General features: G+C 41.0%; 1 protein-coding gene across 2 annotated transcripts in view; it reads left to right on the plus strand.

The window, feature by feature from the left end:
• Nucleotides 1-27,122, plus strand: part of PRKG1 (protein kinase, cGMP-dependent, type I) — a 514,986-nt gene that overhangs the window by 463,863 nt on the left and 24,001 nt on the right. For both annotated transcript variants that reach the window (XM_009275074.2, XM_009275075.2), the window contains one exon: nucleotides 16,652-16,748. In XM_009275074.2, the coding sequence (XP_009273349.1) occupies nucleotides 16,652-16,748 (97 nt within the window). The remainder of the gene's footprint in view (nucleotides 1-16,651; nucleotides 16,749-27,122) is intronic.

Here is a 27,122-nt window from a genome sequence, read left to right on the forward strand (position 1 = left end):
GTGGCAGCATAGCCATTAGCGGAGGGGAAGTGCAGGAAGACAATCTTTATCAGAAACCATGTGTTTGGCTATATAGTTCTTTCCCAGAAGTTACTATTTACCTTTTGGTTAAGTATTATTTTATTACATTAAAAAATAAGTGTTATTGGGTCTCTCCATCCTCTTAGTGAACAGCAGTTAGAATTTTATTGTTTATTAAAGATACTGAAAGAGGGAGGAGAAAAACCTACTCTTTAAAGGAAGTGCGTGATCCTCTTTGAGAACAGAAATGGACTTTTGGAAAATTTTTGTGTATAGACTGACCACCGGGTGATACTGGAGAAGTGTTTGCAGTGCAAGAAATCCTTGCTGTGATCTGGGCTTTGTATCATATGATGGAGTAGAGGGGATCATCCCTTTGTGACTGCTTAGGTTTCTGTTGGAAAAAGCAGCTCTGGGCATCCCTATGCCACAAACATACTTAAGAGTTTAATGAAAAAAACTTGGATTTATTACAATAGTAGAAATGGTGGCTCAGTCTTCCTCATAGGTGGGCCAAGGAGGATGCTAAGCAATGTTTCCTGGTCCCAAAGCCCTTGTTGTGGAGCCTTTCGTGAGGTTCATGACCACCAGGATCGTTTTGGTGTGCAAAACTCTGCTCCTTCATGTAACACCTTTACAATAGCTCCTGCAAACCCATCAAGCCTCGAGAGGCTGCAAGAGTATTCAAGGAAATATCACTACATGCTTGCTCTGTTTCTTCATGTGCTTCCTCACGGCTGTTCTCCAGAGGAGATACGGAGCAAAATGGACCTTTGACCTGATCCCAGACATCCCACAGGTGATCTGTTCTTGAACAAGTCTCCTAGTGTATCTTCATTTTACAGATAAGGAAACAGATAAGGAGAGATTAAGCAAATTAACCAGAAGTCAGAAAAACCAAGGCAGAACTGGAGCTGGCACTGTCCTACTCTCTTCCCATCTTCAGTCCTCAGATGTAAATGTAACCAGCAGAGGAGACAGAGTGGAAAAAGATTTACCTGCAGAATTATTTCCTGTTTAGTGAGCTAACATAGGGTCATTATAGCAAATAGCAAGAAAATTTTGACATTTTTCATTTCAGTTGTGAAAGAATTAGTCTGTAAAAATTAGGTACTTAAATGTGGAGAAGAGTTCCTTATAGCAGACCATGTTCAGCATTACCCAAGATATTAAGCATTTAGATAGTTCCAAAAAAACAGATTTTAGTGAAGTAGTGTCTCCCTTTATTAAATAAATCTTGAAAAATGCCAAATGTAGGCAGTTGTCAAGCCAGAGGGTCCCAGCTTGCTCAACCATTATTCATGTAGAGGCATTTCCCTTTGACCAAACCTATTGCCTTTCTCTGCACCAGGGTGCACTAGAAGGACACGGAGGTACCGGGTGCTGTAGGTTTGTATAAAGGCAGGCTGGTTTCTGCTCCTTTCCTACTAATCCCTGACATTCAGTCTGTCTTCTTGACCATGCCTGAGCACTGAGCTGATGCTTTCATGGGACTGTTATAAACTCTTGAGGGGGAAGATCATCTTGGAGCCTGTCTTTTGACATAAGAAGTTTGGGTTATTTTTTCTATGCGTATCAGTTCATCTCTGTTTCATTTCATCCGACACTTTATTGGCAAGTCACTGAATCTCCTAAGGTCCTTCTGCAGCTCTTCATAGTTCACCCTGGGTTTTCTGCTACTCTGAATAGCTTAATGTCAACAGAAAACCTCGGCGGTCCGCTATTGAACCTTTATCCATATGAATTTTAAATCCATCAAACAGCACAGGTCCCAGCACAGCACCCCGCAGGATCACAGGTGATGAACCTCCACTCTCTGAAGCAGTTATTTCTCCATGAGAAGACCTGTCCTTTTTTCTCCTGGCAGCTTCGTGTCTTTAATTGCCTTTGCTGGGGAACCTTCTGAGATGCCTTTTGGAAACCGAATAACCTCTGTCAAGCAGATCAACCTTATGCGTGACCCCTTCAATAACTCCAATATGTCGCTTTATGGAAGACAGTATATCAGTTTTTTCCTGCTCTTGATGATAGTTTTCATTAATAAAGATACAGACGATACAAGCCATAGGTCCCCAGATCAGCTCTGCAAGCCTTTAAAAATACTTTTATTGCCTCCTGGGGAAGCAGTGAGGATGTTAACCTGCTGGTCAGCACATACGTACATTCCAATATATTTGTGCTACCTACAGGAAAGGTAGGTGGGGAAAATAGGGGACCTTGGAGTGCTGCAGGTAATGCAGGGAGCAGAGGCAAAGGGGCACTGGGAGGGGAGATACTGATATGGGGGTAAACTGGGAATATTGTAGTTGTTTTATGAAAATAATGGTGAAGTTTTGAAATAATGGAGCTACTCATAAAAGCAGGATAGAAACCAAATTAAAGTCTGTAAGTGTACAAGAATGTCTCCTGAAGGCAATGCCTTGCTAAAGCTGTTTTAAGCATATGGGTGTGTGGCAATGAGCTGAAGGAAATGAGCCTGTGGAAACATGGGATATTCCTGCCCTCCAGTGGAAGTATGGGAAAGTGCCTTTCAGAAGTTGTCTTGGCTAGAAAATGGATGGGAGCCCACAAAGGGATGCTAAGAAACTTCCAGGAAACTCATTGCTTTTGATCCAGTGTCCCCTGAATTACCATTGGTGTTTCTCAGCAGAGCCCCTTGGTCCTTTCTAGGTTCACCTGCCCATATGTGCTGGTCCATCCATCCCTACCTTTACTCAATTAAATTTTCCAAATCAGGGCACTGAACCAAGTAGATGATGCGTAGCCAGTGACATTTCAGTGTTGTAGTATGTGAGCGTGACTTGGAGGTGTGTTTTGGGGAGCACTCAACCATGTAAGTCATGTTCAGATCCTGGGATGCCATGAGCCCTTCTCCAAAATGAGCTGAGTACATGGGAGGCGTGTTAGGAAATATTTTCCTCCATTAGAAGAATGGCAAATGAGTTGTTGAACTGCTGTGATGTGAGGAGTTTTGAGCCTTCCAGCTTCCTGGTATTCCCCAAATGAGATGACTTGCATCACTTTTCAAGCCAAGGAGTCATCTACAGTAGAAAAACTTGGGGGTTAGGGTGGTTTGTTTGGTTCCTTTTTTTTTTCTCTCTCTCTGATTAGCACATGATAATATTCAAATGTTGACAAAGCGCTTGGTAGTTTTCTCATGTGGTGAATTTAGGATTAGCATCAGTGAATAAGTGAACTATGCTTTTTCCTCATGTTAGCCACCACGTGTTAAATAACGTCTGATAAAAACTTCCTTTTATCTAGTCGAGACAAGTCATAAGATTGAACAGCTCATCTCTCACCACGTAGAACACAAACAGGCTTGCAGATCAGGCACCAGGCACTGTGAAACAGAACTCTCTGGTATTTTTAATGCTATTATACATTACAAGCATATTCCCAGTGCGCTTTTTCTAGAGCATAAGCCTCTGGAGACCCTGCAGCCTACGGTCAGGCTCCTTGCTGCTGCTGTGATTGAGAAGGATTTATTATTTGTTTTTAAGCCTTTTGAAGTTGTTACTTGCATTATTTTTTTTTGTCCTGCCTTATGGTGTTTTTCCTTTCAACCGGACAGGGTTTGATTCTTTTTTTCTTTTCTCTTTATTGATTTGTTTGAAACCGCTTCATATTTGAAGGATGCCTTCTTGCTTTTAATGTACTGTCTCATCCTGCTGTTCAGCCACACCAACTTCCTTTTGACCTATCCTAGGTCCACATTTGATAGATGGTATGTTTGCTGTAAGCTTCCAGATACCTACGTGCTGCTGCCAAGATTTAATTCTCCTAATCAACTCTTTTAGCTACTCTTTGAATTCCCTCTTTGAATTTTTAAGTGCAAGAGTGGTGCTTTTCTTTTAAACCTCTTTTCAGACCTCCAACCGTGTTAAATCTCAATATATCATGGTTTCTGTTACAGGGAGATTCTTCAATGGTAGTACTTTGAAATGGGTCTTGCATATCATTTGGCATCAAGTCACAAGTTTCCTTTGCTCTTGGGCCACCTGATTAGCCATCTCCTAAAATGATCATTAATTGTGCCTAAAAATTTAGGCTTGACAGATAGTATATCTAGAGTTTGTTGCACACTCATGCTGGGTGTCTTGTCTCTCCTGAGGTCTCGTTGGAGCTCCTTCAGCAGATCACAGCCACTCTTGCCTGTCTGATGGGTGGTCAGTAATCTCATCCTAATACTTTCCTTCCCTGTTTAGACTGGAATTTCCATCTACAGATGATCTGCATGACTTGATAATTTGATTTATTAACGTGATTTAACACAACAAATCACTCTTTCCTTAGGACAGGCTACTTGGTGTAACCTTCATGGTTCCAGTATCTTCTGTGCCTGCTATTATGTCAACCCAGCGATGGTCATTTCATGCCTCCCATACATTTGTCATGCCATAGCCTTGTTGAGAGCTAGAACTTTTAGTTCTCCCGTTCTTCTTTCTTACATCTTTCTTAGATGTTTGTGGGACAGTGCATGCACAGTTGCTTTGTTTTTTCTATTTCTCCAGATTTTCTTTAAATTGGCCCCTTGTTTTGATGCTTTTTCTTGACTTTTGCCAGATACAGGCCTTCGTTATTTGTGTAGAGTTGTTAAGCTCCAGGGGAAACTTTCTGCCTCTGCAGAGTCTCTCCCACGTGGAGCCAAAAGGCCCTGCATGGCCCAAGACATTGATTTTGCTTTCGAAAGCAATACTCACACAAGAAAGCAAAATCTTAGCAGATAAGTCAAATTGAAAGTGGGTTTGACACAGGGTGATACTGGGATGGGGTTGGTTATGTGGAACCCAATTTCACTAATCTCTTCCCACAGTCTCATCTGTCTGCCAGAATAAACAAGCGGAGCGAAAAACCTCACTTTATGTGCACACGTACTTGCATTGTAAGGAAAAATCTGCTTCCTGCCTGCTCCCACGTTTTCAGTAGGATTTTATGTAATATTCCCCTCCTCCCCGCCTTCCCCTTATATGTCACCTTTTTTTTCAAAGTAAATTAGAATGAAACATGCCAGATGCAACAACTTCTACCAGCAGTGCTGGCATGGCTGGAGCACTCTGACATTGGCCAAAGGAATAAAAGCTTGAGGGTTTTGCAGTAATGCTTTGGGAGGTTTAGTCTGGCGACCCCAGTGCAATTAGTAGCTCTCGCTGATGATCTGTGGGCATTTTGGGGGAGCCACTGGATTAAGAGAATATCATTCACCCATCTGCTACAGCAACACCTCCAGGTCCTATCACACATGGGTCTACTTGAGAATTTGGAAGAAGCTGCAGGAAACATTGTAGAAATGTCTCTGGGCAGCCCCTGGAGAAGGGACACCAGTTCACCCAAGGTAGACCTCTACTTCTTAGCAGCCGTCAAGCTGGAAACCATATAGCAAGTAATTTTTTCCTAGAGGATTAGGGCCATTTGAAGAAAGAAACGAAGGTAAAACATAGCACATGCTGTTGTCTGAATCCCGTGGGACTTGAACAAATGTGCAATAAGGAGCGAACATGGTGAGTTGTACAAATAAGTATGTCTACCATCAGCAATATATCAATCTATTCTCCACATTCTTTAAAAAGCCTAAGAGAAAGAAAACTGCAACCAAGTCTCTTTAATCTGAGCATTGCTGTTGCCATGGTGAGCATTTACTTAATGCAAGCAACACCGTCCTACATTATGGCTGGAGGCAAAAGGGCCATATAGTGTTTACGTGCTTAGATGAGCAGATTTGGGGTTCATGGGATCTAATTAGCAGTTTGCAATTAGATCATGAGATTTTGTAAAGCAGAAGAGCAACGAGCAGAACTAACAGTGATTTGAGCCATTTCAAGCTGTAATTAGACTGAATTTCCCTTGAGATCACATCTCACTTTCCAAGGTTGTAACGTGTCCATGGCTCTTCCCCAGTGACTCCTAACAAGTTGCCTTAAAATAACTTTAGTGTCCTTCTGTAGTACATAGTGGCACACTTGAGCCAAGTTTGGTAGCTGGGATTTCTTGGCTTACAGAGGTCAACTGGAGTTTTAATGTGAAATGCTTTTTTCCTGGGTACTTCTCATTAGCATGGGTTTTCCTTGGTGTTTTCCAAAGGAAAAAGTAAGGTATCTGTAGGTATTTCCTCTGAAGTCAATCAGAAAGGTGAAAGGAAAAACACTTGATGCTTTATCTTCCAAATATATTTTCTTGTCTACAAATCCAAACTGTTAAATTCAGAACTAATAAAGAGAATAGAGTGAAGTTAATGGATTGTCTCCTTCCTTAGCATAATACTTTTTTTTTTCTTCTAAATGATTCAAGGACAGTTAGCATCAGGGACAAACAGGCATGCAACCAAGGCATGTTTATTTTTTACTGACTTTGTATTACTTTAAAAGTTAGGGTTTGAGTGCTACAACAGAATTCAGAATCACCGAGTATACCCAAACTATAGCTGATTTAGCTGGTGAATCTGCTGATTTAAACCCGAATTTTATCTCAATAGTGACCCATGATTTAGGAAGGTAAAATAGGAATTAATATGCTAGTAAGTCCCTGGCAGTTCTTCAGCGAACTGCATTTGACTCCAGCCATGTCACCCTGCAGTGGGTTGTTAGAAGTTGTGCTGCAACCCAACAACATAAATCTAATATTTTATTCTGAAAGGTTGCTTATTCATAACTAGCGTTAGCATGTGAGGAGAGAAAAGTGCCAAGAAGGCCATTAAGGCATAATACTGTGGGGTGCTGGCATAACAGAGATAAAAAAGCCAAGTGAAGTGCGTTACACTGTCAGTTTATTTCCATCAGCCAGGCAGAAGAGCTTTCTCTTTATGATGCATGTGTCTTAGAGCACGATAAATGTTTCTTTGTAATTTGATCCCCACACTTCTGTTGTAATGAGCACAGCTATAGGGAAAAAGAAGAAAACACACACACACACACACACACACACACACACACACACACACACACACACACACACACACACACACACAAACCCCACCAAAACAGCTTTCGGAAGTAGGGATGGGGTGGCCAGAACATGAAACTCAGTAGACTATAGTGGGCTAAAGCATATAATAACTACCTTTTATCTAGTGGGTGTGATTTTTTAATTGAATATCCTTAAAAAACTCACTGCAAAACTAAAAAAAAACAATACTGCATACTTGCTGGCATCGAAACATGATGATATTGGGGTATGTGTAGAGGGAGGATAGTAAACCAGTATTTCTTCCACCCAGCAACTGTGAAGATACCCATTGACCAAGGAAAACTGATAGGGACTTTTCTAGTGAAAATGTTGAATTGTCAACAAGGAAATGCTTTACAGAAATACGTGATTTCAGCATGAGTTTATTTGGGGAAAAAAGATGTTGCTAAATAAAATTTTAAAATGGTCTTTCATTTTATATTTGATGTTATTTTCATTGAAATGAAATTAAGATGACAGGGTCAGAGTGCAGTGCTTGAGGTGCTGTAAAAAATCATTTGCTTTCCTTAGAATTTTGTTTTGTGTGGAATTTCAGGTTGTGTTGCTGCTTGTCTTGGAGTTGGAAAGTTATTAATGTTTTATTTTTCCACTGTCACCAGTGAGTTTCCCACCCAGGTTAACCCAGCATACCATACACAATAGTGCTATCAGCAACTATTTGGGGTTCAATCTCTCACTGCTGAGCCAAGATACAGATGCAATACAATGGCAATGAGGTAGTTTCTTTAGTCTTCAGCTAGCAACATCCAGAGTTTAAAAAAAAGACAAGGAAAAAAGGAAGAAAAAAAAGAAACAAACCCCTCCTTAAGCAATATCTTTTAATACTGTACAGAACAGGAAACACCACCAGAGGAAGGAATACTCCACATCTTCCCTTCACCCCTTTTAATTAAAATTAATTAAAGTCTTGTTTTTGTAAATCAGTCTATCCTGTAGAGTGTCTTGTTTGAACTGTTTCAGGACGTTCTCAGCATTAGGCGTATTACAAAAGTGCAAATGTTATTTTAACCAAAGCTGAAACCAGGACTTTCCGAAGTAGGACCCTGAGAGAGAGTCCTGTTGGAAGCATCAGGCTGTTTCATTAGAAGTTGAAGGAGAAGCATGTACATCTAGAAAATAAAATATACATTTCAGTGATGACCTCCCTTTGACTTTCAGTGAAAACCAGGGACCCAATTCCCTAAAAAACATCCTGATAACCATGTGCTCTGTTGAAAGCACTTTGCTTCATACCTCTATGGCATTATCACTCCCTGGTCAGCTGGCATTTTATTTCCCAGTTTGTTTCTTCCACCAAAATTTTGGCTTGTTACTGGCACATGAGCATTGTGTGGATGCAGGCTGTCAAAACACACCCACATTTACACAAAACCTTTACATCTGCTTGAACTGGAGAAAGAAGGTGTTTTTCTGAGCAGTTTGATTGTGAGCTTAGATACATGGGAGCGGTCGTGCGTTTTAAAGGGAGTGATGCATTTCCCCATGTTATAAGAGGAGAGGATTCCACAGAGAACATCTGAAAAAAAGGTGAAATTTGGATTTTAGGGATTTTTTTCCTAATAAAGTTGCTCCCTGCACATTCTGTGTTCAGGTAAGGTCCCACTGCAGTGCTCATACTCTTGCTAGATGGAAGGTACAGAACCTAATAGGCATAGGTTGTTTAATAAGGTATTACCAATCTCTTGGCACGTTTAGGAGTTCAACAATATTAGCTTCGAACTTAAGACTTTTTAAAGAGCCTGGATGATGAGAAGGTCTTTCTGAGCTGTTTTAACTGACTGTATTTGAGTGTGTTCAATTACATTTCTTGGTGAAATTGGTCTCCGTGCAATAGCAAGTCTTCAAAGCCCCATAATTCGAACAAATCTTCTATTTGCTTAACTACTGAAACAACTTACGATGAGCACAGCTTATTATAACAGCATAATATCATGTTCACATTGCTAAGTTCTAATTGAAAAGTAATGTGCTTTTAAAATAGGGGGAAAAAATTATTTGTCTGTTAGTTTTTTAACTTTATGTTTTTAATTTCAGATCTCCTTCCCCTTCCAGAGGAAGTTAGAGATGCCATAGCTTTAATGTCTGGTTTTGCTGCCACTCAAATGTTCACTTTCTGTAAGAAAATCTAAACCAGGAGGTATGCTATTTCTCCTGATGTGAAAGTCGTTAAAGGCAAGTACGCTGTGAGTTCAAGTGCTGGTGGGTCCAAGAGAAATTCCCAGCCCCGACAACATGAACTTGAAAAGAAAGACAGCCTTTCTTTTCGATGCAATGGTCTGTGCAGCTGTGATTGCATTGTCGCTACTAGCACATTGCTTTTAAAAATCCAAACAAAATCTCTCTTGATTTGGATTTTCAGTCGAAGGTGTAAGATGTAGTAGGAAGTGGTAGCAGCTAAATCGGGAGTTAAAGCCACTGCACTGCTGACCTCAGAAGGATGGTCTGGAAGAAGGAGACCTGAACTAAGGAAAAGCTCTGGGTTATTAGTTATCATACTTTCTCCCTATATCTATCTATCTACAGGCAGATGTAGATAGATCGATATACGCCTCTTACTTGTTCAGTGTTGTTTGCAATTAGAAAAAATCGAAGAGTAGATGATGAGTTTGATGTTCTCCTCCTTTGTCTTCCTTGGTGCAGGGCAGCAAATCCTTGTCCACAAGTAAATCCTCTCTAACAAGTCTGTGGGTAACACCATAGCACCCATCCTTCCCAGGAATGGGTTAGCATTAGGATAGCAAATACCAGGCAGAAATTGTTTATGGGCATACTAACATGCCATCAGTCCATTGTGTCTGTGAAAGGGCAGAAAACCCCATTTGGATTTAGGGCAATCAAATGTCAGTGCTTCCTTGGTAATACAACTCATGGCTGGGTGGGCAACAGTGGCCTTACTGCTGATGGGAGAAATCACAGTCATCTTGTGCTGGTACTTTCATCCAACAGCTCGGTGTCTTTGATCGGCGTCTTCCTGTTTTCACAGTCAATGGAGATGTCCTCATACAATTTTGTGGTCCTGTATTTGTGAACGAGCTAATAAATTGCGATAATGTGATGGAGCTTGAAATAAATTCAACTTTACTGTAACGTTATGCGATGGACAGTAAAATAGGTAAAGAGCTGGTCTTTTTCTTGATATTTTTGTTCTTACTGATGCCAGTGTTTATCTGAAAGGGACATTTGAAAGTCAAAAGGTGCATTTGTGCATCATGAGAGAGACGGACATCTGGTACCCAGGGGAAGAAACACAAAACATAGTCATTTCCCATACAGAGGGACAGTATTTAGGAAATATTTATTCTCTGCTATCACTGCCTGCTCTGCCTGACTAATTTTGGGGCAAGCATCTCCCTTTCAGCCAATACAATTCCATGGAGAGCTGAGAGTGCTCTTCACCTTGCAGGATCAGACACTTAGAGAGATCTCATGAGCATGTTATGGTCTTTCCCAACAGGGTTTTGGGTTCATACCCTTGGGGTGGATTTGTTGCTGCAGTGGTTTGTCAAGGGACCTCTCCCCTCCCCTCCCCCCCCCCAAGTGTACTGACCCAGATGGATCAATATCTGGAGGGAGAGGGAGACAAGAAGGGTTTTGCATGCAGGGTGGGACCTCTGAGAGGATGAGTGGCAACGCACCCCCAAGTGTCTGACCCAGATGGATCAATATCTGGAGGGAATGCTAGACAAGAAGGGTTTTGCATGCAGGGTGGGACCTCTGAGAGGATGAGTGGCAACGCACCATAAAGAAATACAGATTTGCTCTCAATGCCTCTCAAGAATTTGCTTTCAGGCATTCCCAGACTCTGGATCTTGCTGGTTGTGTAAAATACACTGTCGCTGTGCCATGCTTCTGTCTGTTGCCTGAATGTGGCTAGATCTTCTGAGCCCCAGTCAAACAGGGCGTAGTTGAAGGTAAGGATCTCGTGTGGACGTGAGACGAGGTGCTTTTTATTTCACTTTCACCCATATGACCATTCATAGATTTCCCTTTGTCCAAAATCACTCAGAAATATGTAAACCTGAGCTTTTCAGAGTCATTTGAGCAGGTGGGAAAGAGGACTGGCCAGTGTGGAAGGGAAGGCATGGGAGCCCTACCACCATTTGCTGCATCTGCTCTTCCTTACATTGCTTTCAGATAACGAAGCCTCCTTGTTACATGAATTCGATCCATGTCCTCTGCCACTTTTCATTCATGTTTGGAATTGCATCTCTCTTAATAGCATGAATCCAATCCAGAAAACCTGTCGTGACTTCAGGGTACCAGGCAGGCGAACAGCAGCCGGGTGCCATGAGTAGACTAGATCCACGTGGGTTATTTTTCTAGGGCTAAAATATGTTAGGTTCAGGTGTATAGAAAAAACAGTCATAAAATTGAAGATTTAAGGTAATTTTTGCTTTCATTTGTTACAAACTCATTTTTTTAAAGTGCAGTTGAAGCAGCATCCTAAAAAGAAATTAGTTCTATCTTAAGAATCATAAGGAGATGGACTGAGATAAATCTCTCATTTAGTGGACACAGAAATAGGGTTTCCTTTTGTGATGTATTTTTTTCCCCACCCCACCTGTGGCTCTTAAGCTCATTGCTTGCAGGCTGGGTCTCATCATCACCATCCAATTATTGCAACTCAAGTTATTCTAGTGTTTGCAGAGCTTCAATATTTCTATCTGCAGAAGTGCATTGCCTCTACAATGGGTGATACAGTGATCAGGCGAGCCAACAAAACTGAACGTTAAGGATGACAAAACAGCAGTTAAATGAGCAGTTGTCTGTCACTGAGGAAGGCTCTGAAATTCTGGGTTTATCCACCCAAAATGGTTACGTTTGCTTTTATCAGGGAGTTGGTGGTTGGTTCCCATTTGGTTGCAATTTACGTATAGTTGGCAGCACACAGGTGGAAAGAAGCCAAGTTCTCTATCAAGATGACAGTTTGGTAACAGATGTCTAATGTTTCCCAACACATTTAGCTCATGTGATAGGAATCGTGAGCTAGTTTAGTAAAGCTGAGCAGTTGGGTAATTGCAAACCTTTGCTCCTTGCATTTTCTCATTTATCCTTTTTAGCTGCCTAGGTAAGATGATTATCTTTTTTTTATTATTATTATTTGTAGTTTTGGGAGGAAAAGCTTGAAATGTGTTTCGGAGTAATCATCAACCTAGGAGGCAATCACTCATTTAAATGGTTAGAAAACTCCAGCAGTGCAAGAAGCCACAAGTTTTCCTCTCCTGTTCTGCATAACAGGCATTGCCCAAATGCTTGGGCTGTGGCTCCTGCACTGCTGTTTCAAAATAACAGGACATATGGGCGATGGTGTTTACTCCTGATCCCCCCAAGAACTCTGGTTTCTTGCATGTGATGCCTATCCATGCCGAAGAGAAGGCTGAATCAAGGCATTTTAATTAGCAACTCCTTACGAGTATGTATTTTGTTTGGAAGGAGAGAAAGAAGTGGTGTTCCCAAGCCCCAACTCTTCCATAGGAGGGCCCTGATAATCGTTAGGGTGAGATCATTATGGAAAGCCAGTCATTTCAGTGAGATTTCAGTAGGTATCTCTGTCATTCAGATTTGCAAGAAACCTTGGACAAGAGCTTGCGAGATTCTGCAGGATGCTCGTGTTTGACCTAGATCTGCACATCTCTTCCTCCATGCTGTTTTCTGTCATCCCCTATGGAGAAGATAGCTCTCCTGTTAGCTACAGGAGTGAACTATAAGCTCTGGCAGGGGTGGTTTGGTAGTGTAGGTGGCAAAATCCGGTTTCCCTAAGCAAAATAGTCTAATTAAGAGTGCATTGGGAGTTGATACCTGGCCTCCCACAAGCTCTTGTGAAAATCTCACCCTTAATTTTAAAAGCTCTTTATTAAAGAAGACTTTTTGTTGTTTCTCCCTATTTGGATCACACGTTCTCTGTATCTTTTCTTTTTGTGCACTTCCAAATATGATTTTCCAGGCGTTTTGTCCTGTGATTCTGGGGCAAGAAGCACAATTGCCAAAATATCCGGAGAAGGGCTCTTTCTCAATTATGTCTAATTCAGAGTCAGAAAACCCCAGAAATCTCAACATAGAAAGTTTGACGTGTATCTGTGTAGCTCCAGAATGTCACTGAACGTGGGTGTGATGCTGATCAGCATTCATGCCTCCGAGCTTGCCCGAGATGTCTTACCAATACACGTCTTATCTATTAATTTAGGAACTTAAATCACCAAATTTTCCAGAGGACAAAAAAATCATTTTCTTGTTTGAAAAGTCTCAGAGCACCATCGTACGGCTGCATATTTAGAAAATTAACTGCCTTTCTCATTAGACTGGTTAGTACTGGATGGGAAGAGGCTGTGGCATCTGCAAAGTGGTACCCAGAAGAAATACTCCCTGACCTGGCATGAGTACATTTTTCCCACAGAGTGCCAAGTTATTTCCATGTCAGCTTGCACAAGTTTGGTCAAACTGTGTCTACCATTCATCCCATCTCTGTTATATTCCCAGGGAATATCCCAAGCATCTTCCCCAGTACCTGAGCATAGCAGATTTCTTCAGCCTGATCCAGACTGAACATTTTCCTACAGACACCCCAATATTAATTTTTAAACTTCTTCTGTACTTCTTTGCACTGCCCTTCCAATGCCTTGAAAGGGTCCCTTTTCTTTTGAAGGTGATAAAATTAAGACATGACATAGATTTTTGACTATAATTCTGTAGAGCAAGGAGCATGTGCTGCAAAACCTTGGGAGTTTCTGTTTAGGGAGCAGCATGCTCAAATTAAGGAAGTTCAAGGGCAAAAGTTTTAATTCATATCCTGAATTTCAGGATGAGGATTATTCCCCAATTTCTGATTTAGGAGGTGGCTTGGGAATATTTGCATTTCGATATTTTTATTTAATGTGACTGAAAAGATTTATTCTTAAGCTTTGCAGGGCTGAAGTGCATCACTCCTGTTAGTTTATAGGATTTTAATTTGAAAGTGGGCTTTGACCTTTGTAGCTGGGAATAAAACATAATTCAGATGTGACTGTTGTTACTAAGCATGTGAAGGGCTAGCTTGCTTGATTTTACATGCGTTTTGGTTTCACTATATATTTTTTTGAATTCCTTTTGTTTTTTGGATGCCTGTTGCACAGTATGTAGAAAACTGCATCCAGTTTGTTTTATATGCTTCATTGCACTTGGTATGTACTAACTACACACAAGCAGTCTGTCAAAGAGAATTAGCCAAGAGATTTCAAAAAGCAATCACAATAATGCTGCAAGTACATTTTTTAAGCAAGATAATAAATAAACACTTTTTTTTACTTTAAAAGCCATCAGCAGAGCTTTTGGCTTCTGCAACTCAACACACAAAACAGTGAAGGAAGTTGGGACTGGAGCGGCAGATCCCATCTCCCATCGAACCAAGGGATTTTCAGGAGAATTGGTGGAATTTGCAGGGGCTGGGACTATGGTCCTGCTTGCCTTGCCAGCACCATGCCATGTCTTACCTAGTTTTTGTCCTCTTACACTGCATGATGTGAACTATACATCATTTTTGTAGGACTTGGCTGTCTTTCAGGATAAGAGGTGTTATAGGGAACAAAACATTTCCCCTGTCTGTCCCATATATTTTTGGAGACCCTAACCCTTCTGACACACTGCTGTTTGGCATCTCTCATCCCCTACTTGCTCAGCATTGAGAAATCCTCACTAGTTGCCCAGGGCAGAAGATGGGGTAGCTGGTCCCCTGCCCCCCTGGGAGCACGAGATGGCTTCCTTCCACATTTTCTTTCCTGCCTCCTTCCACCAAGAAGGGAGGCTCCCAAGCCTTGGGCAAAGGTAATGCAGGGCTTTTTGACCTGAAGTTTTGTATCCGTTTGTTTGACTGTTGAAGGGAAATTTTCCGTGCTAGGATTTCATCGTCCTAGCAATTATAAATCATTAGGGGTATTTAACTGGTCAGGAATGCAAAAGGTAACTCATGCACTGTCTATACATTTATCATGAAAATTAGACTCATCTCATTGCTCTGTCACCCCTAAAATGACGTGTCTGCTGTGATTTAGAAGGGAACGTATAAATATGTCTTTCCTTTAGCAGAGGTTTTTAGTGACAGGTTTAGTATTCACCTCATGAAGAGTATAAAGCAATCAATAAGCAGCTGTGTCACACAAGGTTATCCCAAGTTCGAAGCAGGCTCGGTACTGATTGGTTTCCAAAATCGGATGCATCAGGCTGCTGTGGCCACAGGAGCAAGGTCACCGAGAGGATCTGGTGACAGTATAAATAATAAAGCTTAAGTAATTTGTCGACAGTACCCCCAAGATACAATTGCGCTTTATTGCATTGGATTTGGGGCTTGATGATGTGACCTTTCACCTTTCTTGACACCTCTTTTTATTTTTGCCTTTTAACTTCAAATTTATTTTTTTTCTCTTTCTCGCCCAATGTCATTGCAGTTTTAAATAGACTAAAGAAGGTGGTTTGAAGGGAATAAGTCAGTAAATCAATTCCATCCCATTATTGAATTAGAGATAAGCATGATGGACAAGGTACATTAAAAAGATAGACAGGTGGATATGTATATATGATTGTGGCTAACACTATGATGTTTTATCTTTACGCTAGCGTTATGCACAAATGAAGCATCCAGGTGAAATAGAGGATTATGGTCTGTCTGTTAATTGCAAGATATTATGGCTAAAATTAAGTACTGAAAAGCAAGCCAACTCCCCCTTTACACCCTCCATGCCTCTCTCCATAATCCCGTCAATGCTCTTTTCCCATACAAGTCTGTGTCACCAGCAGCCATGGTTGTACACGCATGGGGACTTCTCCGGCAGCTGAATGTCAAACTTTATTGAGTGGGTGGATCCTGTTCATCCATTTCCCCTCTGAGCCTTTCTAAAAATACCATAAACCTTGACAAGGAGCTATTTTAGAGGAATCATATTCATGAGGATAGTCATGGGAAGCTTATTTTGGCAGGCTTGCATGTGTTCGATTTGCATGCTTCCTTAGTCAAGGGCTTGGTGAACTTGTGTTGCGAGCCAGTTGGACATGGGCTTAAGAGAAAGCATCTGGATTTTGGGACCTCCTGGGTTGGGACGTCTACTCCAAGTGAGTTTATAGGAGGAAAAGAAGTGAAGATATTCTTATAGGAATGTTGATATGTGACTGAAGTCATTCATTTCAGGCATTTGCACACCAGCCTGCAGCTTATCGGATCTGATTTCATAAAACCTGGCTGTGATTTCTCTCCAGGGACCTTAATGATCTTGCCACTTTCAATAAACATTTATAGAAACTACTGTCAACCTGTGGATAAGAGAAACTCCTATGAGAGACTTTATCTTCCAAAAATACTTAAAGACACCAAAAAGAAAAATCACCCACAAGAAGATCAATAGAAAATGTCAAAATGTAGCATTTGCTGGGTAGCTGGAGCTGAATTGCAGTACCAGACATTTGCATTGTAGGCATGCAGTAGGTATGTTTGCTTTTCTCTTGGAAAACCGTGCACATTGGAGCGATGCTATAATTGGGACCAGCAAAACGATGAGTGTGAATAAAATCAAACTGTAAGAGATAAGATGGAAATTAAGCAGGTAAAGGCTGTTCCACGCTCATGCCATTCGGGTACGGTATTGCGCAGTACTCATGTTTGCACCTCTAAGAAATTTCCGTTTTTTCGCATAAAAAAATCCAGATATGAAGCCGAAGCTGCCTTCTTCGCCAACCTGAAACTGTCTGATTTCAACATCATTGACACTCTTGGAGTCGGAGGGTTTGGACGAGTTGAGCTGGTAGGTAATCTTTTCTTCTTTGAAGTTTGTGTGATGTCCTAGAATAAGTACTGTGTTATGAGTCTTTTAATTTTTCTTTGTTATTACACCCGAATAACTGGAAGAAAATTATATGATGGGATTATGTATTTTCTAATGGTTGAAGAAAGCTGAATTACATTTCCCGGTAAATAAAAATGTACAAATAAATGCTTTGCAGTAGCCAAGAAGAATTTACATACTAGGTTGAGAGAGGAGCACACATCTTCTCTCTCCAAGTGGTCCTATGTTTATGGCATTGACTGCCTTTCAAAAAAAAACCTGAAGAGTTGTGCGGCTGTTGAGTGCTAAGATTGAAAGAGCAACCTAAAATCTTACTTAGCCAAAACTGCAGCAGCAGTACAATGTCTCTTCTAAGCAGTTTCTAATTCAGGTCTAGAGATCTCCTTGGTTATCACAAAAGCTGTAGATTCAATGTCTGAACTATGACAACACTTCACAGAAAACTACTTATTTTTTGCAGAATTTTAGAGAAAGGGAGAAATCTGAGCTTACTTTTTGCTCTGCTTGGATTTAGAGCTCTGTAGTCTTTTTTAAAACAAAGCCTGAGCAGGAGGAGACTGAAACGGCAGCCGTTGCGTGACCCATTTATAATATCATGTAAATACAAAAACTTATAATAGAAAGAGGGAGCTTAGTTTACATCACAGTGCTGCCCACGGAGGAGCTTCTGATACCAGACACCAGTACAGTATGTTAGGAACTCCTGTAAGTTGGGGGCAGAAAAGTGAACAGAGTTACTGCTGCCATCACGAAACTTCAGGGAAATCCCCGCTCCATAACCCTGCGGGAGCCAAGAAGACCTGTAGTGCTGGGAACTGGAAAATGGGCAAAATCAAGTGTTTTGGTGATTATTTGTGACATAATGGGTAAATTCTGTGTTACAAGTGCAACTCACTATTCCATGTGATTTATTTCTGACTTTTCCTGTTTGGATGTATGTAAAATTGTGCAGAGGAGAGCACATCCGTGAGAACGCTGGTCCCTCCCTGGGGTTTGGTTATTTATTTGTTTGTTTATTTATTTATTTATTTATTTGATATTAGCAACTGTTGTTCTGGAAGAGAGTCACGAGAGCTCACGTGTAGTCTGGGAAGGCTGTCCTTGCCCCACTCCTTCTATAGTCATCTTCTGCGGAGGATGCTTTAGAAGCAGGAGTTTAATTCAGGTTGCGCTCAACCTTCCTTTCAAAGGCCCTTCCCACTCTGTTGACAACAGCATAAAGCTCAGGAGATTTGTCTCCTAAATTAACATCACCGCTGGCTTCGCCACCTGAGGTGACCTGTAGTGAGGGATCCACCAGTTTGGGGCTTGTTTTGAATCTTGTGGAGGACCTTGTGAGGTTTGTTTTCATTTTTAAGGCTTTTTTGATGCATGCTGTCAAGCTTTGAAAACCTCAAGATGTTCCTGGGAAGGTGCATGAGTTTGTCTTCATGAGGGGTTGTTTATGGGACCCTCAACTGCATTGATAAGAAAAAAAATTGGACTGTGCTATTGATGGCCATGGGCCAGTCCTCTACCTCTGGCTGCTCACGGAGTTAATTTGGAAGCTTTAAGATGTTGACAAAAAACAAATCTTATCAATGCGTGACGGTTGGCCAGGTGTGAGGAAGAGCAGGAGTGGACATGCTCCGTCACTTCAACGTATCAGATCAGAGTCAGGTAGAAATACTGAAATCTTAGGTTTCCAAATCTCAGAAGCCTCCAAGAAGCCCTGATGCCACCTACACAGCCTGCAGAAGGCCACCAATGGGAGAAACATTTCCATCACCTTGTAGGGGTTTTCTTCAGGGGTGGGTGCCCCTCTCCTAAGCAGGAAAATGCTGGTTAAGGTCATTTTCTGTAGTTCTTAAATAATACTGAATTACACACAGAAGGATAAAAGATATTTAAAAGTTTAGCTTAACACTCCAGATTTTATTATTTTTCTTTACCACCAAGGGAAATTTTGTTACTAAAACAAGAAAATATTCTTTTTGTCAAAACTGAGCCTAGAATTTCTACCTCTTGCTTCTATCTTCTCCATGAAAAATATGTTTTACAATTTAAGGCTAAAAAATGAACTAATGCAAAATGTATCAGAGGAATTGACTCTTTTATTGCCTGCGTGTGTTACAGTAGTCTGCTGGTGCACAGCAGCATTGAAATTTGTTCCTGGACAACATTCACATTTTTGTGTTTTGCAAGAGCAAAATTGATGAAATAAAGTACATTGCAAGGAAGAAGATTTTTATAGCTTAACCTTGGCTGCTGTGGGCAGGCCCCCCCAGGGCATCTCCGTATCCTTCAAGAGGGCAACTGGTGGTGTCTGGTTGGAAACTGGAATGTCTCAGGCTTAGTTTGTGTCTTGCTGGCCAGGAAGGAATAACACTCTCATTGGCCTGTGTTTTAATTTCCAGCTGTGGTTTGTATCAATATACACTGGTTTTCCAGACACCTCTGTGAATGCTGCCTGTTTGGAGAGGTAACCCTTTTAATGCATTCATACACAAGTACATGGCTTTTAGGTGAGACAGCCTAAAATTTAAATAATTTTCAATTCTATGGAGATTACATGTGGAAATACCTTTTTTGTTTTGCTTTTCTAGGTAGTTTTATTTTTTGTATGTCAAGAGACATTTCCAACAGATTTGCATTGGTGTTGTACGTAGTTTGCTCAGTTTTTTGATGGCTACCTGATACCTCTTGCAACATGCCTTGTCCTTATGGAGGCTGTTCTCCTTCTTCATCCCTAACTGGACTATGTAATCAGCTTTTATCCAGGCTTCTCTCAAGGAGAGAAACCAGCTGAGTAGTGACTGTGCTATTTTAGATGGGGACCAGCTCTGCCGCTGGAACAAGAGCAAATAAAGGCTTTTCTTCACTTACAGCAGGACCTCTATGATCCTCAGTGTTTGAAAAGCAAACAGGTGGGTTGGAGAGACCACAGTCTGCCCAGGGCCGGCCGGCGCCACATTCCTAGGACAACCCTCCCACATTTCGGAGGGCTGCCAAGTAGGTGCAAGCTGCTCTGGGACACGTCTTGCCCAGCTGGTGGACACCTCCCTTAGCAGGGCAGAAAGAAAACAGTTGGAGTGGACTGTTTGTTTTTTAATAGCATGGATTAACAGATGCATCCACTATTTTTTGCAACTCTGCTTCTCAGCACTATGTCAGTTGAGCATCTTCTGTGTTGAGATCCAGGTGCCTCAATATTACATTGGAACAGGGAATGAATATGTCATCTCAGGTTCATACCGCAGCAAGCACTGCTCTGCAGAGGACAGGGATGTAGGTCAGGTGTCCTCAGCCTCATGTCTCCTGAACTTTATTGCTCTTGTCTTTGTTCTTTAATTTCCTTTTAATTTAAGTCCTGTGTTTCTAATCATCTGCCCCAGGTCAGTTATTTTGGATTTAAATCAAGATTATTTTAGACAGCTCTGAAATAAATGTATTGGAGTATCTGAACATACGGGGTTAGAGTCATTATTGCTGTGAAATCAGTTCATGTAGGTGATGGCTGAGCACAGGTAGACTGAAAATCAGGTCCACGCCTGAACACATGCCTTTTTGTTATATTGATTTACTCAGTTATCACTTCCAACAATCACTCAGAGATAGAGGAAGGAGAAGATTTTAAATCATTCTTGTTGTTATAAAATTGCAAAAATAATATCTTTTCTCCACACCCCATCACAAGCTTGATTAAGACTTGGTTTCAGCTACATCTTTGTTCACTTCTCAGGACAGATACGCCAGTGAAAAACCTATAGACTTACCCACTGTCCCTGCACTTATGCAAGCTTGGAGAGAGCTGTGCCTTCTGCACTCCTATGGGTAACATATGGCTTGGGGCATCCTGAAGGCAGCAGGCAATAGGCAGATTAAGGACAGTCTCAGTTTTTAGCCCTGACTTGAAAAAACATTTAATCATATGTTTTAACGTTCAGCAGTTTTGCGGAAGTTGGTGGCACTTAGAGCACATATTTCAACCATATGGTCATTAAACTTCAGGCTGGAAGGGACCTAAAGAGGTCGTCATCCAGGCAGAGTCAAATATACCTAACCACTTCTGACCAGTTTTCCCTAATTTGTTGTTGAAGTCTTTAGGGAAGGAGGTTCCCAGGAAGATTTTTCCTAATATTTAACATCTCCCTGCTGTAGCCTGTAGTAGGCTTGAAATACAAATACATACAACCCTTGAGGTTGGGTTGTATGTATTTGAAGACCATTATCATGCAAACCTGAAGAACTCTTTTCTTTAAAAGAATAAATGTGCTTCTTTTGAGCTGTACATCTAATTCATGCTTTCTAGGCCTGTGATCGTTCTTGTTCCTCAGTCTCCAGCTGGCTCTCACCTCTTTGGTGAGGTGCCCATGGCACCCAAACCAGGCATGTTAGTCCAACCTGAACCTTCCTCTGCTCAGGTAGAGCTGGACAACTAGGGGCAGCACTTTGCCACTACTAAATAGTGTCCCTTTTATTTCAAGTCATCACTTCAATTTGTAAATATTAGTTTGAATTCCCTTGCTCTTCTCAAAAACGCTCCCACCCCTCTCTGGCTTGATTTTAATAGGTGCAAAGCTAATAACATTCTTCTTATTTCATAATCCAAGTTATTAATGAAAGTGTTTTATGATGCCATATACTAGACAGACCCCCTTGAAGTCCTTTTGGCTTGATGGTGACCACTAAAAGCTAAACTCCTTTACAATATGGAGATTAATAAAGACATACACATAAAATATGAAGCCTTAGTTTCAGCCACATTTTACTGGGGCTATACAAGATCTTTTTAAAATGGACACTATGGCATTTTTCGTTTTTATTCGTGTTTTAAGAGAAATCTGGCCACAGATTATGAAGTGCAATCAAATTTATTGTAGCCTCTAGCCTGTTTTGTAAACAAAACCATTAGTGAATTAATTAGATGGTGAGGAAAAAAATGCCATAATTGTCTTCCAATAGACTGACAGATGCATAATTCAGATATTTATTAGTGGAAATTTCCAATTGCATAGCTATCCTTTTGTCCCAGCTATTACGAAGCTTTTTTTTAGAAAGATCAGTCTTCTCTTTGAAATATCTTTAATTTTTAACTGTCAGGAATCCTTTGGCCTCCTTCCTTGTGAAAGAATGGGCATTTTGGGTGCCATCAAGGCAAAGAAATTAAGATTTAAGTGAGGGATTTGAAGATCAGGTACCTGAGTAAATCCCACATCCATCTGACAACGGAACTACTGCTACTGACCTGAGCAAAATGCTGGTTATGAAGATTTGGCCCTTTTTTTAACTTCCCTTCTTAACTATATGCAGGATGCTTAATTTCAATGATACTGTCAGATGGGGCTGGACCACTGCAGAGCTACTTTTTTATTTTTCCTTTGATTTTTAATTCCCAATGGAATTAAATACATCCTTTGTAGATGGAAACATATTCTTGGGGCTTGCCTGTTAAGAGAAAGGATGTTGTCAAAGTTTGGAAAGATGAGATGCCATTCGTAGCCCATCAAATATTGTCAGAGGCCAGATCAGGATATGAGCTGTCAAGCCAGAGGCTTCAGCTCGAGTTGAAGACAGGAATAAGATGTAAAAATAGGTGCTATATTGTGGACAAAGCCAAACTCAGGAGCGGGGCCAGATCATGTATGGGGTTGGAGAGTTTAGGTCCATCTCATATTTTTGAGAAACGGCAGTAGTGAGTTTTTCCATTTGGTTTCACATATTTTAGCTATATAACCCTTCTTCTGCTATTTACTTTTTATTGGAATGATTTTATGCATGAAACAGTTTACATTCCTCACTGCTTTTTAGCCTTTTCCTTCTAGACATTTTTGAAAAATAATATTTACCCCTGAGCTTTATAGAAAGACACAAATTTTAATACATTTCCCAATGCCCTTGCTTATAAAAAACTTAGTTGTGCATGTTGTCAAGCATTGAATCCAATTTTTAGTACAGGGATCAAAACATAGAATTACAGGTTTTTAGCATAGTTCAGTATTTAATTAAGCAACTGAAATTGTTAAATAGCTGAGGTTTTCTAAGGACTGCATTTTTTAGTGTATACTTAGGTGTATTCATAGAGTGTAATTTTGCAATTTATTTTCCTGTGGAGTCCCATAGCACTCAGATTGTGATATGGTATTTAGTGCTTTCCCAACCAGTTGAATCTCGACTTTTTCAAAGAAAATAAGGTTACTGTCATGGACAGTTTCCACCCTGCTGCCCACTTGTAATTAATTCTTGATTCATCCTTCAAAGTTTCAGCCTACAGTATCCCCTAAAGACTTAATTTTTACTCCATTATTTTTCTTTCCATCTTAGGTCTGGTTTTTTTTAGTCTTGACTTATTTTCCAGTCTAACCCAGTCCAGTCACCATGTCTGTTCACACACAGCATGCAGCTAACCCAAAACTAACGCAATGTTGAGCACGAGGTGGAAAGGATATAGTGAGAAGCACCAGGCAGCATGCTTGTAATTTGCATATGCAAACCACAATTTCTCTCTAAGCCTTAGGTCAGCAGAGTGGCTGAATCTGGCCTTAAAGACATGTGCAAAGTACCTTCAAAACCCTAATGGAGAAATCTGCAATACTGAGCACCACAGTAGGCTTTGAGGCGTAAATATGAGCAAGACATTCCCTCGCTTGCCTAATAAAAAGAAATGCTGGGGAGAAAGCAAGTTGTAAGGCAAAGAGTATTATGGTGGGGAAATCTGTTTCATCCTGGAAGAACGTAAGTATATTTAGTACTAAAAGCATGCTGTACTCTTTTGCTGGGGAGGGCAGAAGTCACCACTTTGTTCTTGCAGCAGTTCAGCTGTTGGGATTAGGAGAGCTCAGCTTGCAAGTGCTGTGCTCAGCAACAGCTGCTGCTATTTTTGTTCATTCGAATGCATCTAGCTGGGAAATGGCGGAAAATAAAGGACCTTGGACATACCCAGCAAGCAAAAGCATTTGCACTTCAGTTTCTGAGCACTGCGGTTGAGTCGGTTATTATTTAATGTGATACGAAGATATTCATGTTTCATGATAGCACTGATTTGTGGCTCCATTATATCCAAATAATACACATATAGCAAAATGCACAGCTAGCAAAAGCCCTTTGGAAAAGCATCTTTGTTATTATAGAGGTATCACCGTGCCCACATGGGGAGTTCAACAGAAGATGTGAGCAACAAGAAACTTGTCTGTGAGTCATGGACACAAGAGTTCAAGAAAAGCTTCTGTCCAGCTCCTAAAAGCTCACCGTTACTGCATGTTTAGGAAAAAGCCACATCTCCAGAGTAAAGGAAATATTTTTTTCTTGCACAAACTCCACTGCCTGTGTGTGTTCCCATTTAGCTGGGAGCCCGGCCAGCTCCCTTGAAGATCAGCAGAAAAGACTCATGAGCAAGGTTTTTGTGACGCGGTGTCCAGACGCTGTGAAAGTTGATGTTCAAATGCCTCCATTATATCAGTGAGAGGAAATCTGGGGATTTTTAAGTGGCAAACACCATTCCAGTTGTAACCTCAATGTAGCTGCCAAAACGAAGGAAGGATAAACTATATGGATATGTGTTCAGCTCTGTGTTCGTGCCCTTCGGTCTGTTGCTCTTTTATGGCTTCAAGGGTCTGCACAGGGTACCGTGGTGGCAAATAATATCTGTAGCAGCTTCCTGGAGAAAAAAATGTAATTGTAGGGCTTCTTGGAAAACCCACGGCCATGCAAGAGCTGTAACCCACAGGCACAACATCTGCGGTAAATGGGAATTCAGAAAATTGGGAGAGGTTCTTTGCTGTCTTCTAGAAGAACATGAAGGAATAGAAGACCAGACGTGAATGAGATAAGTGCAGTTAAAATAGCATATCCTCAGGCTAGGTGTGGCAAGGTTCAGGCACCTCACTAGTCTTCACTGAAAATAAATCCTTCTTTTGGGAATTGTTCTACATCCTGGTAAATATTTCTTAACATTTACAGATTCTCAAGGTCAGCTTGCATTGTATCAGTTCAGCTCTCCACTGGAGTTGCACGGAAATTGCTCACATTGCAGACTATATGTAATACACATATATGATTTATAGTAAATAGAGACAGAGAAAGAGGAAGGATAAGAAACATACCGATACACCCATTTACTCTTTTTTTCATCGAGGCCTGGATTTTGTGTCATCAATACCCATTTTCCCAGGAAGTCTGAAAAATCACTAAGGTGTAAAACCATATTTATTTGTACGTGAATTATAGCTGTGTTAAAAAAAAAAAATCGGGTCTCGAGTGCACTGTGTGTTTTGGAAGTTGCAGAAGTTTATACACGGTAAAGCAAAGCAACGCTTTTGGAGCAGTTCCAACAATTTCATGTAAGCACGGGGAGCCCAGGACAAGCCAGCTGAGGTCTAACGAAACAAGGACTTGAAAAAGCAGGAGAGGTTGATCTCTTCTCTTTTTCTTGTCCTTCTCCTTCTCCTTCTCCTTCTCCTTCTTCTCCTCTGTATCTCTCCTTCTCCTCTTCTTTTCTCTTCCTCTCTTCCTCTTCTCCCCTGCGTTTGCATCTTGTCCCAATCTTGCAGCATTCCTCTTCTACCCAACTTGCTACCAAGACATCTTCACCCCCATCATATTGAACTTTTTAAAGTTTCTTTACTGAAGCAGCATTATTTTCTCAATGCTGAGAAGTTAAAGGTAGTCCTGTGAATTCAACTTATTAGCAGCAAAATGAAGCCCGTTTCCCTGCCATGTCCTCATGTCCTCTGCAAGAGAACTTCTGGTTGAACGTATTTTCAGATAGTGACCCATCTGTTTGGGTTTACTCAGGGGTAGCTCTGTCACGATGACTCAGACTGACAAAAAACCACCTAGTGACATGGGAATGGGGCATCATGGTGAAGCACAGCCAAAGAGGAGATGATGAAGCGATGACATCGGACAGTGCTCCCCAAGTGACGTGCGACTGCAAGGCAAGCGGGGAGATGGCAGCTTTGGGGCTGGCACAGAAGAAAGCTGCTTGCTTCAACTCCTGTCCACTCCGATGTTGCGGGGCTTCCTTGCTTCAGAGGTCTGGAAGGGTGTCACATGTGGAGGACAAGAATAGCTGCCTCTTCATGAAGTTGGCAATCGCTGTGAGCTCGTGCGATGGGAAGGGGCTAAAAGATGGAGAAGCCTAACTCTTCCCGTGTAGCCCTGACCAGTTAATATCTGCTGGTTGAAGATGCAGCCATGGCTACAAATCTGAATGTGATATCCCATCACCCCAGTGCTTGGACCAGAATATTTTGCAAAATATATGTATATTTATTTTATGTTACATTTATATTTATATATGCGTATAAATATATATGCCATATAGATTTTATATGTTTATATTTTTTGCAAATATGTATGCAAAAATCTATATGCAAAATACCTATATATGCAAAATAAAAGCATCTATTTCTTATTTTATTTTGCTTCTACTATTGGCTTGTTTAGTTATAAACAACATTTCTGCTGTTATTTTTGTCACTGGGATGCAGTTCATTTCCTGGATAAAAATCTTGCAGAATGACCTAATCTAATTAATTTTACCTCTTCTCTCTCTAGTTTTGTACATCACCTCTTTAAGGTGGTGTATGGGCTTTATTTAACTACGTTCCCTAATGCATTTTCTTGTCTTTTGGAGAGAAAATGTATTCCTGTTCCACAACTGAAAGAGCTTATATTCTCCTCCAGAGGTTCATTTCTAACAGAGAGGGCAAGAGCTCAGGAAAATTCATTGGGAGGGAGTCCGACCAGGAGAGCATCAGTAGTAACTGCAGCTTTACAAGGATTCACTATTTTGGGGATTATTGCAGTAGAAAGGATGGTATGGGTCCCTCGGTGGAGGTTAGCTGTTCAGCCTGCTTTGCATTTTGCAATTAAGTCCATGCAAGTTGGAGACAGAATTGCAGATATGGACCATGTGCCAGAGCTCAGTGATGAGATGGACATAAAATGGAAAGCTGAAACGTGTATGAAGGTGGAGAGAAAGAGAAAGAATATACTCAGTGCTATAAATTTGTCGTGGTTTAACCTCAGTTGGCAACTGAGCACCACACAGCCGCTTGCTCATTCTCCCACCCCCATTATTGACCTTGTACCTCTGACAAGCCCAGTACCAATGATTACAGATGATGTTTCTTTTGACACAACACAGCATGTGAAAAGGAATTCTTCATTTAGTGTAGTAACTTAATTGTCAAACTATAGACCTGTTGTAGTTTTTACCCTCTCGCAACCTGACCCCCACACAGCCACTTGCTCATTCCCCCCCCCCCCCGGTGGGATGGGGGGGAGAATCACAAGGGCAAAAGTGAGAAAATTTGTGGGTTGAGATAAAAACAGTTTAATAAGCAAAGA

This window comes from Aptenodytes forsteri, unplaced genomic scaffold, assembly GCF_000699145.1.
Source record: "Aptenodytes forsteri isolate BGI_AS27 unplaced genomic scaffold, ASM69914v1 Scaffold320, whole genome shotgun sequence".
NCBI classification, from domain to species: domain Eukaryota; kingdom Metazoa; phylum Chordata; class Aves; order Sphenisciformes; family Spheniscidae; genus Aptenodytes; species Aptenodytes forsteri.